We start from the raw sequence: 12,958 nt of genomic DNA on the forward strand, positions 1-12,958 counted from the left end.
TATACCATCCCTATGAATTTCATTGCCTTAATTGTTATAGTGTGGCCACGGTACCAAATATGAAATTAGACTGCCACCATAGTGCCACCTAGGGGCCGATCAATAAAACCTTAAAGGGTTGTCCTCAGGAGGGCATTGACAATAATTGTACCAAGTTTTGTATAATAATGCACAAACTATCCCTTTAACCCTCATACGGTGTCTGAAGGAGGACTCTTAACTGATATGTATAAGTTAGAAGAGGCAGGTAGCAATGGTGGAAAGTAACTATGTACATTTACTCAAGTACTGGACTTAAAGTACAATTTTGAGGTACTTTTATGTACATTTCATGCAACTTTATACTTCTACTACACTACATTTTGAGGCAAATATTGTACTTTTTACTCCTCTACATTTAGCCGACAGCTAGTAAATTACTAATAGTTTTTTGAATCATTGCATTAAAAGTTTGAGAATGTCCACATTTTCTTTTATTAAAAATGACACTTGTTTATTAGGAATTCTTTTTAATGTGAACTACAAAAACAGAAAATGACAGCATGAATATGACTATTGTCATCACACTGGGTGTTGTCTACCACATGGATGAATTCCATTGGGAGGTGATGGGGAATCAGGACACACAAGCACATTATTTTTTTGTACAATATAAAACAGCAATGGCCCCATCCATTTGATACACCAGATGGCAACCCATGCAACACCCTCAACTCTTCATTGTCTATACATTAACGTCTGGGCAGAGATCTTCAGCTGCCAAATCATTCAGTCAATCTTTTATACAACATGGCGCAAAAAAGGGAAGAATGGGGAGGGAGGATAGGCTGGTTTGGAGGGTGAAGGAAAAGACGTCAGTGTTTGCTCTTCTTTGATTTTTTGTGGGACCGATGAGGTGACCTCGATTTGGAGCGGGACTTCTTCGCTGATTTCTTGGGTGTTTTAGAGCGCGACCTCCTGGATCGTTTGGGTGTGCGAGGTGAGGGAGATCTAGTGAGATAAACAGAACATTGCACTTACATATAAATGTTTCTTCTTTCCTTAACACACTGCAATCAATAAAAGAAAATGATGAACGAAAGGTACTAACGGGACAGGGCAAATTGTCTTACCTCTTGGAGGACTTTTTGTTGCTGGAACGTGGGGAGTCTTTATGGCTGGTGCGGGAAGATGTGTCTTTAGAGTATGAGCGGTCGGAGCGTTCTGATCTTTCGGATCGCTCTGAGCGGGGTGAGGATGACCGGCCTCGTCTGCTGCTACTCCTCGTCGGGCTAGCTGACCCACTGTGACGCCGCTTCCTGTCAGCCGGAGAGGAAAAGTATCTGTCAGATGGGAAATTCAACTTCAACATGTTTCATAAACTACACAAACTACAAGTGTGTGGGACTCAAGTAACCATCTTCATTACCCCCATGTTAAAGAACTTTAAAGCATATTTACAATTTTTATGGTACACTATGACTTTTTAAAAATTATATTTTAATAGTATACCATTACATTTTTCATCATCAGTGTATTATGCCTTCAAAATTATCGCAAAAAAGTCAGTATAGTACTACATTCTTATGTTATTTTTGCCTGCATACTACATAATGACTTTTGAGCTGGTTGTAATTTGCAGCCTCACTACTAGATCCCACACTGATCCTTTCAGTGACTGATGAACCTGGCATGAGAATGTAGCCTACCAACTGGTTATCTTACCTCTCCTTCCTGGTTGGCGTGTCCTCCTTCTCTTTTTCCTTCTTCAAGTCTTTCAACCGTGCCTCAGCTTTCTCCTTCTCTTTCTTCTCCCTCTCTTTCTCCCGTTCAAGTTTCTCCTTTTCTTTTTCCTACAATAAGGGAACACAAGAAATGACCCCAATTTTGAATTTGAATTTCTGTCTTTGATGTAATCTACGGTAAAAAATCTGCAGCACACAATCCAGTACCTTTTGTAGTAGTTTGTCCCTGTAGTGTTCCACCTGCACCTGAATACTCTGCCCAGGCTTCTTGGGCCTTTTCCCAGATTCAAGCTCATCCTGGAACTTCATGACTTTAACCTGGGTAAACAATAAAAAGGAAAATGGTCAAAACAATGAATTTAATTTGGATTCCTAGCACCACAAATACCATGATCTGCTGGTTATGTGGGATGGGCGGTTCTGATAGAAGGTACCTCGATTTCTCTGAGCTTTGTGCGTTTCTCCTCATTCATTTCAGACATCTTGACCTTAAAATCTGAGTCATCTCTGATGGGGTTGAAGTAGCTCTGATTATCTTCCGAGCGAGGGCTCCTGTCATCATCATCACTATAGTCCTCATTCCTTCAGAGTTGGAAACAGCTCATTAGAGAAAGGTCAAGGGTGCACCGGTGTATTCACAGAACAGATCATTATCCTCCACAGACATCACACACAAAACTTACTTTTTTGTTTCTTCTGGCTGCTCAAATATCTCCCATTTTGAAGTTGTTACAGCTAGGAGCAAACAAAAAACAGCCTAACTGTGACTAAAACTGCATAAAAAACACTGGAGACAAAAATAGTTCATGTACTGAAAACTTTTCGTACGTTAAAACATAACAGTTTGATGCAAATTAAAGGCCTCACCTTGAGCTTCTAACTCCGACTCGTCCACTGCTTCCCATTTTGAGGGTGCTACCTTGAAGGTTGCTTCTTTGGATGGATCCACTATAAAGAGCAAATAATAAGAAGGTTAATTAGAAGAGCAGCATACAACAGAACATTTGGACTCAATAACAACCGCCTCACACTATTCTATGTTAGCCCCTGTATAACTCACAAGGTATTCCATCTATGTCTTCCTCCATGGGCTTGATAGGAACACCATCTAGGTCATCCAGGGGAGCTCCGTCAATAGGAGCCCCATCAATGGGCCCTGCGTCGATCGGCACCCCATCCACATCCTCCAGCGGAGTGCCATCTACATACTCCCCTATTGGAGCCCCATCAATGTCCTCTGCTGGCTCAGCCTGGGTCACGGATTACAAATAAAATGAAGATGGTAATAAATGGAATTGGCTTGGAAAGGCAAGTTATTATAGGATAATTTTAAGTATATTACAGGGTAAGGGTTAGTGGGGTTGTTGCATCATTTACCTCGACAATGACAACAGGGACTTCCTTCTCTGCAGCTAGATTAACTAGACCCAGGAAGATGTTCTGCAGCTTGATGAGGAAGGGGTCTGGGTACACGGCCCAGTCCTCCCATGCTCGGAAACATGACATGACTCGTTGCTGCCACAAAGAAAGAAGCAGACAAGGATGGTTGAGTGAAGGGCTGTAGGTGGCAAAACTAATTGTGTGAAATATTTGTTTTTAGTTTACTTAGCAGGATTTGATACCTTAAAGTTCTCACTTTGAAGGTGACCCTGTATCGTTTTGTATGTCGAGTTGAGGTCCGCAAAAATCTGACAGAGCTTTGTCTCAAAACTGTTGACAGAGTAAGAGCATTCATGTGAATTTGAAACAGAAGTAGGTGACTTTAGTCCAGACTTAAGTTGACCGTCCTGTGTAATAAAGTCGAAGGGGGAAACTTACTATTTTCTATAGTAAGATGCATTGGATACTTTTGCAGAAGAGTTGTACAGCACATCAGAAACTAGATATAACCGTGCAATCTGAAATGTAAAAAAGAACATTATTTTTTAAATGTTTCACCAGAATGCCAACCAAAGAATTTATGAAGGTGAGCGATAAATCTTGCCTTCTTGGGAAGAGGGGTTTTTAGGATGGAAAGAGACTCCGTGACACACTCCACAATCTCTTCAGCTGCTTCTGCGTGGCTGAGACAAAACAACATGGCTTCTGCTATGTCTCCCCTCCTGGGTGTCAAACCACGCAGCATCTCCTCTAGTTTGTCCCGCTCTCTGCAGAAACAAGGAGCACAATCAAGTGTAAATCGATCTTCCTGCAGGGCACCGTAACACATTTGATGAAGTGTCTTTAAAGCCAAACCTCCGAACTGTATTCCAGTAAATGTATTTACTGTAAACGTGTTGTGTTGCTACATTAAACTGCAGTTCCCTGTTTGACATTTCATGTTCCTCTGAACAAAAACTCCTCTGCTGCTGTGTGTTTAGCTGTGGTCAGCCGATAGCTCTGTTCACTGTATTAAGCAAAAATATCAAGGAAAAATGACCAAATAAACATCAGGCACTCCGCTTCTGAAACACTCCTGGCGTGCTATGAAGCTCTTTGGATAGCTCTTTTGACAATTCTATCACTGATTTGTTCTTCAAAATTCTGCTTTATTATTGAATAATAAGATGCATCCCCTGGTAACATTGATAGTGTGGATTTTAATGCGTCAGGGAGGCGGGACATGTACCCATCAACATCACTGCATCTATGCCAAAATTCATAAGGTACTTACTCTTCTTTCAAGCAGCCTTTCTTGCTTCCCTCCTCCTCTTCCTCCTCTTCCTCACCATCATCATAAGGACCATGGAGGTATGGGTTGAGAGGAGGCGGACGCCACAAGGAGCCATTCTTAAACATTCTAAAGTCCTCTGTTTTCCATTTGACTGGTGCTTCACCCTGAGCAAGTAATAATTTACAGTCAATATCAAAACAAAACCTGCTGGACTGTGATCCCAAAACATGAATTATTTCCTGAAGCATGAGATGAATATCACTGAAACTTTGTGTTGAATTCAAGCAATTTGAACAAACAAAACAAAGAAATCACACCTGTAGTATGGAGTAGAGCTTCCACCGGTAGTATACATGTGCTGGGCTTTGGTTCTCAAATAGAAACCTGAAAGAAAAAATCATCAACATGAGCATCCACATAACTTTACAAAAACCACTTAATGATAAAAAAGGATAACTCATTACTGATGTACAGTTGCACTGACCTGTACATGGGATTGTTGATTTCTCGGTTCATGATCATGGCTTCAAACATTGGGCCTTCACGCACCACAAACTCGATCATTCGGTGGATGAGAGAGAGCAAATTCCTACAAGAAAAACACAGTTAAAGCAAACGGATTCAGACTGGCCGGACTCTTGACCACTACAAAAAGTCTGTCTGTTAAATATTTAATTTTTGCTTGGTTGTTTGACACTCAACAGTTGTCTCTTGATAGACGTGACATATTATTGACAGATCAAATGTTGCAGGGCCAAACTGCAGATATAACATGCAGTGGGATGTAAATTAATAGTGCACTGCAGTGGTAAAAATGTACCTGGCAGAAAAAGTCACGTGAATTACAATAAAAATATACCTATATAATTATTAATAATTTGCCGTGGACAGTGAAGTGAGACAACTGTCAAAGATTGTCACGTGACCAAGCATAAATTAAATGCAACTGTGACTTTGCCTCTGAGCCTAAGTATGAATGCATAAATGTTGCCAAAAACCAAAACTTAAATTGACCACTGATTTAACAGGAAAACTTTCATATTAACTTAAAATTCAGGTAACAGTATATTTTTTTTAAATTGTGTGTAATTTGTTACAAGTTCCTTAAGGCTACAATGCAACAGGTTTTAATTACATAGCACTGCCTGGACACTCTGAAATCTTTCTAGATTGAAATTTTAAAAAATGGGCAAAAAGTGAAGCCGAACTTGGAAAGGCAGGAGTGAGACATTGACAAGGCACTGTATTAAAAGTTATACTATGGAGGATTTTCCAAAAGAACCATGTATCGACTTATATGAAGATAATCACTTCAACCATCACTTATTACGTGTGTGGTGGCATCTGAATCTGCAGGATCCTTGTTCTCCGATTTTTACTCTCTTATCATTTTGCTATGTTTGGGATGTTTGTGGTCAACATTTGGGCAGGACGCTATGAAAAATAGTGGACACAGTGATAAAAAGTGCTCATTATTAAACATAAGTGAATCCGAGGTATGCTTTCACATACATTAATCCAGGGAAGAGGGCTAAATTTGAAAGTTGTGTTTACAAACAGTAAGCAACAACTCCTGCATAGTATATCTTTAACTGAAAAGTGTGACAATACAGTGCCTTTCAATTCCCACTCATCTCCTGACAAATGTAAAGTGAGGAAGAACCAAAGCAGTACTGGATTGTTGGCCTAAATAGGCTAAACATGTTATCTGCTGGTGGAGTTGGTAATAACTGAATACAGTGAAAATGGGATCACTTAAGTTCTTCTGTGACAATTTGGGGAAGATACATGGTGCAGGCTGCATACAATTAGCCTAAAGTGGCCAACAAGACAAAGGATGTCTTTCATTTGACAACACAGATCACATTTACTTGTATTGGAGCCGATCGTACCAATGGCGGGGTAAAATTCAGTATACTTTCCCAATCCATCCCATGATGCTTTTCAGGTCCCTCGCTGCTGCAGACAGTTCAACTTGTGCTGCTCACCAAGGCCAATGTCAAAGGTCATATATGAACTAATAGTGGCAGGTTTGGATTTGTTGGCAGGGGCCAGATTTACTGAGCTCCCGACAGAGTGACAGAGGCCAAAGGGGGTAGACGGTCTGAGTGAGCAATGGTCAGAGAGCAGGAGTTCACAACTACAGATCTAGAATCAGCAGGCTATGTATGTAGCAGAGTAACATGTCACTAAAGTTGAAAAACAACACAATTAAATGCTGATGTATGGAGTGGAAATGTGATGGACTAAAGTCATGATGTTGGCTCTAAACAGCACATTAAATAAGCACTATAATGATGTTTTTGCTACATATTTTAAAAGGAAATATGAGTGATGGTGGAGTGTAAAAAGCAAGGTACATAACAAACTTCAGTCAGTCAGTATTATTCTATGTACTAATATGATGACATTAGCCTCAACCATTGCTCACCCATACTGACCAACCCCCTGTAGCATGCAGTGATCAACTGATCAAATTTTAGCTTCATTATGGGATGTTTTTTTTTCTAAGTTTGTACACCAATTTAAAAAAAGAAAAACATGTACCTTTCTGTTGGGATAACCACTTTGACTATGGCTTGCGACAGAGTCTGTATATGAAGTCACATCAGATAATAAACATAGAATGTGAGTATTGTTAAAAGGCAACAGGTGAAAAAATATAAAAAATGCATTTTAAAGTACAAATAGACAACAACTTTCCTTCACTGCTGTCAGTTTTACTAAAGGCCAAACACCCCTGACACTGTATTCATTAACCATAAACACCCCTCTGTAACTCTGAGCATTTTCCACACGCTAACATTTCTTTATACCACACTTTGATATACAGTGCAAAACTAGTTTAATTCAGCAAGACAAAACTATCACTTACAACATTGGATTAAATCCTGTACTGATCTCTCATTATAAAAGGCTAACATCTTACCAACTGAATTAACAAAACACTGCCATAACCCATGAGAAAATCTGAGCCTGGCATGCTGAGTTACCTTCTCAAACTCCTCCTTGTTTTTAGGTGGAGCAAGCAAGGGTGCATTGGGGTTCTTTAGCCTCTCCCGGGGCTGTGCGTTGAACGGTAGGCCAGAGGGAGGTGGTGGGAGTGTGTGCTCCATCATGGAAGGAGGGATGTAGATGGGGTGGGGTGGAATGGGCACACCTTTGCCCCATCCTAATTTCATCTCAAAGTTCATTATCATCTTTCCTGTAATGGGAGGAAAAAAAAAACATTTATGAAATGTAAGGTTGCATTCCTTCATTGTGACTGGCTGAGGTGCTTTCAAAGGTATATGTAGTAACCGTTTTACAAAACAATAAGTCAACTTGTGCTGTGATTTACAGCGCTTTTACAATAAAAATGTACAATGACTGGAAAGAAAGCATGTAGTTTATTCATTCAATATAAAAAACTACAGCTTTGTACCATTTAGGTTCTTGAGTGCTCGCTCAGCATCCCTCCTGTTCATGAAAGCCACAAAGCCACAGTTCCTCTCCCGAGCCCTCTCCTCGTCCGTCCTGGGCCACATGATCTTCACACTGGCCAGCGGGCCATAACGGCCAAACTCTTGACACAGCATCTCCTCATTCATCTGAAAAATAAAGATAAACATGGAGAATGTTATCACTTCATTAATGGGCATTGGGAACATAACCACTTGAAATTAGGAGCATAAGCAACACATTTCAGTGTGGTAAAGCTTGCTCATATCAAAGCAAATGGGTCCTGTTCACAGCAAAGCTGTCAGTCTGTGCTTTATCTTCTCCGCTTCATAAATGTTTGAATACCTGTGGATTGATGTTTCCGAGATACAAGTTAGTAGTGGAAGGGTCTCCAACATCATGGGAGCCTGGTGCACAATCATCCAAAACTGCAGAAACAGAAAAGAGAGAAGAATTTCCTACAGCTGTCTGACAGGACAACATATTTTATTTGCAAGTAGAAGATATTCACGGCCACTAGATCAAGTCAAAATTACCACTGGACGGACGGTTTCTTCTTGAAGAACCATCCGCTAAAAGAAGCAGAAACGCAGTATAAATTTTGTTTAAGGGTAAAAGTAGACAAAGGGGGTGGGTAGTAGAGTGAGGTGTGCAGGACAGCGTTATTTCAGGCTAAGTTAGTGCACGGAAAACAGTCATGGAGCTGAATGACACTTACATGAGCGTCTTCCGTCTGTGCCTGAGAGAGGTTCAAAACGACTAACACGTCCTTTCATCTTGTGTCTTTCATCCCTTTCCTCCTGTATTCTGCAAGACACAACATTAAGTACAATTATGTAGCACCTACATTCAAATGGTTACATTTGTACTTTCTGAACTGCACCATTTCGCACACTAACACATGGGAAGTACTTTCTACTAACCGAACAATTCAATTGTCCCACAGATTATTGAATAGAAACTTACTGTTTGAGCTCTTCTTTGAAGAGCTCCAAGTTGCTCTTCTTCTTTTCCTTTTCACTACCTTTCTTAGCAGTCTGGAATACACAGGTGGAAATAATATCAGCACAATTGGAAAAACAAGGCAGGATTAAATACAGCAGTAACAGGAGAGGCTACTTGTTGACTGTGATAGTACTTACATGTCTCTTTTCTAATGTTAAAAACTGAGGTGGGGTTTCCAAAGGCAAAAAGCTTTTTGTGGTTGTTGTTGTTGTTGTTGTTGTTGGTTGGGTCTCAAAACGAGACTTAGGCTTGTACAACTTTCCTTTCTTCTCGTCAGCAGCTGCCTCCTCTGAAAGGTAAAAGTGTGTTTGTTCAGAATTCCACTACTATTACATTAGCATTTCGCTTTTTCAAGACATGAATGGAGGATGTTGTGAACTGTGCTGGTCCCCAAAAATATTATGCAATTCATTTGGGAATACATAATGTAAATAATAGAAATGTACCTTTTGTTGCATTTGCAATTCCACCACGGACAAAAGCCTTGACCTTGCCCTCCCCTCCTCCTTCAAAAGCAGCAAGAAACTCCTCATAAATCTCTGCTGCTGCCCGCTCATCCTCCTGAACACAGAAGCCAGTGTCACATAAATAAACAGCAAGACAAAGTCATATTCAGGTACTTTTTAAACTTTTCCAGCACCATACAACTGTAGTAAATTGTGCTTGTATATACATGACATACATTCTATAGTATACTGATTACTTAACTTCTTCTCGCATTTAATAAAAACACAACAAAGTTTCATGTTTCAAAATGTGTCACCTGTTTATAAGAAGCCTTGATATCCTATATAACCACTTTATTCAAAACCCAAGCACTTTTCAAACCTTGAAAACACCGCAATATTATAATTAAAGTGTTAACAAGCATTTCCAGCACCCGCAGGAACCCTGAAAACAAACATCAACTTACAGAGAAGCATCTTTATACAATGGGTTCCCAGATCATATTGACAATATTCTATAAAAGGAAGACTTACTTTTTTCTTTATTTCATCTTGTTCCTTCTTGCTTAAGGTCCTCTTTGCCACTGCCATTTTGCCAATGCTGAAGGACTTCAGTTTGCTCTCAAGCAGCGCCTGTCGTAGTAAACAAAGCATGGTTTGCTTTCAACAGGTATTTCCTAATGAGGTAGTAAAACTCCAATTTTGGGGGCATTTAACATATTAAGGACATCACATTGATCACTACTACTACTACAGTCCTGCAAACTGAGTCGACTTAAGACCCAGCTCTTTCGTGAACACCTTCACACGTAATATACATGGATGATTGGGGGGGGACAACCTATGCACTATCCTTATACACTGCATGGCGGCACTTACGTGCTACTGGACTCAAACGTAACTCATTGGCACTTTGTAAATAGATATTTGCTTATGTTAAACTCTCTGAGGTACATCGCTTGGGTAAAACGGTCTGCTAAATGAAATTGTAACATTGTAAAAAGTAGTATACACTATTCAGATGATTACAGAAGCGTGACAGCCATCATGTTGACAGGTATGTTAAGCGGGATCCATTACAGTAACAACAAGCAGCTCACACTGCACTGTAAAGTGGGTTGTGTGCACTCGTAATTTGCGATCATTGCTAAAAGCTTTGGTGTTCATTCTGTAATTTGCATTAACTGCATAAGTTCCACTAAGTTGCAGCCGGGCATCAGGAAGAAGCTACAACCGAGCAAAATTGGACAGAGGCCTAATAAGCTGGTATCTGCTGCGGCGCCACCGACTGAATGCATTAAGCAGCGAATGGTTGCTACAAGAAGCTAGCTAAGGCTCAAATGTTGTTAGGCCGGAGTTCCAACATATTAACTACAATTACTACTAATTCTCAATTCAAACCTATATCAACTGCACGTTGTACCGAAGACTATGTTTATATGTATTCACTGTTTAGCTTTGCGAGCAATATTTATTTCTGGGTCAACTGCCCAGACCGGTCCTTCTTGTGTAAGCTACATCGCTCATTTTAGCTAAGCTAAATTAGCAAGTGTGGCCGGAGAGCCAGAGGGAGCTTCAGCGCGCTGCTGGTTAGCTGACACCGTTGCGCACACTCTTAACTCTAGTCTCTTGCTAGCTATAAATATGTAAATAATCAAAGTTATTCGGGCATAATGTTATTTACATTGTTTCCACTACAGCTAAGAAGATCTAGCTAATGCGAGTACAAACAGTAAATTCACCTTAGCGCTAGCTTTTTGAGAGCCACCAGGCGTTCGGTCCGCCATCTTTTGTTGAACTAACATGAAAATCAATCATCGATCAGAAGATAGCGGCAAACGTGAAACTCCAGGCGATATAGTCGATCACCGAATCAGCGATGGTTAAACTAATTTATTCATTTATTTTGTAATTAGTCTTTGGTTTTCATGTTTGCAGTAACAAAATAAAAACCACAACGGAAAGTATTTACGTATACATACATATATTTGTATATCGTTGTATTTATTGTCCCATGCAACAATCTATCTTTCACTAATGTGTTTTATACAAAATACTTTCAGGAACATACAGTCTATGCTCAGGAATAACCACCCTATGTGCAATTCTAATAACGTTTAATAGCAGCCATGTAAGTATTTTATACAGGCTATAGTGTGTGTGTTTGTGTGTGTGTGTGTGTGTGTGTGTGTGTATTTATGTGTGTGTATATAATGTGTTATTTTTTTACTTTTATTTTTATACCTTTGTAACTCCCCCGTCTGCATCTTGAGCTGTTATAACGGCTGAATTTTCCGACTGCGGGATAATTAAAGTGTTATCTTGTATTATCTTGGGAAAATTGATGACAGATTGTGACTGACAACACAAGATATAGGCTAATCTTAATTTGTCAACTAAAACATGTATTCCTAATGTTTTCTTGTAGTGTCACAGTCATATGCTTAAAAACCGTAGCTTCGCATAGACAAAGGAACACCATGCAAGATCCTAATCTGTATCTAGTCATTTCATTGATAGGCTATATGAAAATAACAGTAAACTAGGACTGCAAGCAGTACTGAACGGGCCCTCGCAGTACACGCGTGTCGGGGCATTCTGCCGTCGGGGTGTGTGCGTTACAGGGGCCAGTCTATACCATCCCTATGAATTTCATTGCCTTAAGTGTTATAGTGTAGCCACGGTACCAAATATGAAATTAGACTGCCACCACAGTGCCACCTAGGGGCCGATCAATAAAACCTTAAAGGAGGGCATTGACAATAATTGTACCAAGTTTTGTATAATAATGCACAAACTATCCCTTTAATCCTCATAGAGTGTCTGAAGGAGGACTCTTAACTGTATAAGTTAGAAGAGGCAGGTAGCAATGGTGGAAAGTAACTATGTACATTTACTCAAGTACTGGACTTAAAGTACAATTTTGAGGTACTTTTATGTACATTTTATGTAACTTTATACTTCTACTCCACTACATTTTGAGGCAAATATTGTACTTTTTACTCCTCTACATTTAGCTGACAGCTTGAATTACATTTCAGGTCAAGATTTAAAATGAAAAACATGATACATTTAAAATGATTACCCATTTAATAAATTAAACCACTTAAAAGTTTACTAGGTAGTTAAAATGAGTGGAGTCATTTCACAGTGTGGTATTAGTACTTTTACTGAAGTAAAGGATCTGAATACTTCTTCCACCACTGTCATTTTTACTTCTTAAAATTTTTAAATTTAATTTAAATTTAAATTTTTGTATTTTAATTTTTGTATTATTTTTATTTTTTCATTTTTTATTATTATTATTTTTTATTTATTTATTTTAATTATTATTTTAATTTTATTATTATTATTATTATTATTTTTATTATTATTAAAAATATATATATATTTATTTACTTTTCTGCGCAATGCGCATGCGCGGCCAAAATACGCTTCTGCGCATGTGCGGCCCAAATACGCTACTGCGCATGCGCGGCCCAAATACGCTACTGCGCATGTGCGGCTCAAATACGCTACTGCGCATGCGCGGTCTAAATACGCTTCTGCGCATGCGTGGTCTAAATACACTACTGCGCATGTGCGGCCAAATATGCTACTGCGCACGCGCGACCTAAATACGCTTATGCGCATGTGCGACACAAATACGCTACTGCGCATGCGCGGCTTTTCAGCTCTTCTACGCATGC

At 39.6% G+C, this 12,958-nt stretch overlaps 1 protein-coding gene across 2 annotated transcripts; it reads right to left on the reverse strand.

The window, feature by feature from the left end:
• Window positions 1–468: 468 nt before the first annotated feature.
• u2surp (U2 snRNP-associated SURP domain containing) lies at window positions 469–11,097 on the reverse strand. Of its 2 annotated transcripts, none has more exons than XM_059326880.1 (26): window positions 11,012–11,097; window positions 9,804–9,902; window positions 9,270–9,384; window positions 8,961–9,112; window positions 8,785–8,855; window positions 8,537–8,625; window positions 8,355–8,390; window positions 8,164–8,246; window positions 7,802–7,967; window positions 7,371–7,582; window positions 6,925–6,968; window positions 4,862–4,966; window positions 4,695–4,761; window positions 4,378–4,541; window positions 3,709–3,871; window positions 3,543–3,622; window positions 3,347–3,434; window positions 3,102–3,239; window positions 2,785–2,974; window positions 2,592–2,672; window positions 2,408–2,459; window positions 2,159–2,306; window positions 1,932–2,042; window positions 1,705–1,832; window positions 1,113–1,298; window positions 469–990 (listed from the first exon to the last, which is right to left on the reverse strand). In XM_059326880.1, the coding sequence occupies exons 1-26, from the start codon at window positions 11,072–11,074 to the stop codon at window positions 855–857; spliced, it is 2,967 nt and encodes a 988-aa protein (XP_059182863.1). In that variant the 5' UTR covers window positions 11,075–11,097; the 3' UTR covers window positions 469–854. The 2 variants fall into 2 exon arrangements, with proteins under 2 accessions (XP_059182863.1, XP_059182862.1); XM_059326879.1 differs by having other exon boundaries at window positions 1,113–1,322.
• Between the last annotated feature and the right edge of the window lie 1,861 nt (window positions 11,098–12,958).

This window comes from Centropristis striata, chromosome 23 (genome assembly GCF_030273125.1).
Source record: "Centropristis striata isolate RG_2023a ecotype Rhode Island chromosome 23, C.striata_1.0, whole genome shotgun sequence".
Lineage (NCBI taxonomy): Eukaryota > Metazoa > Chordata > Actinopteri > Perciformes > Serranidae > Centropristis > Centropristis striata.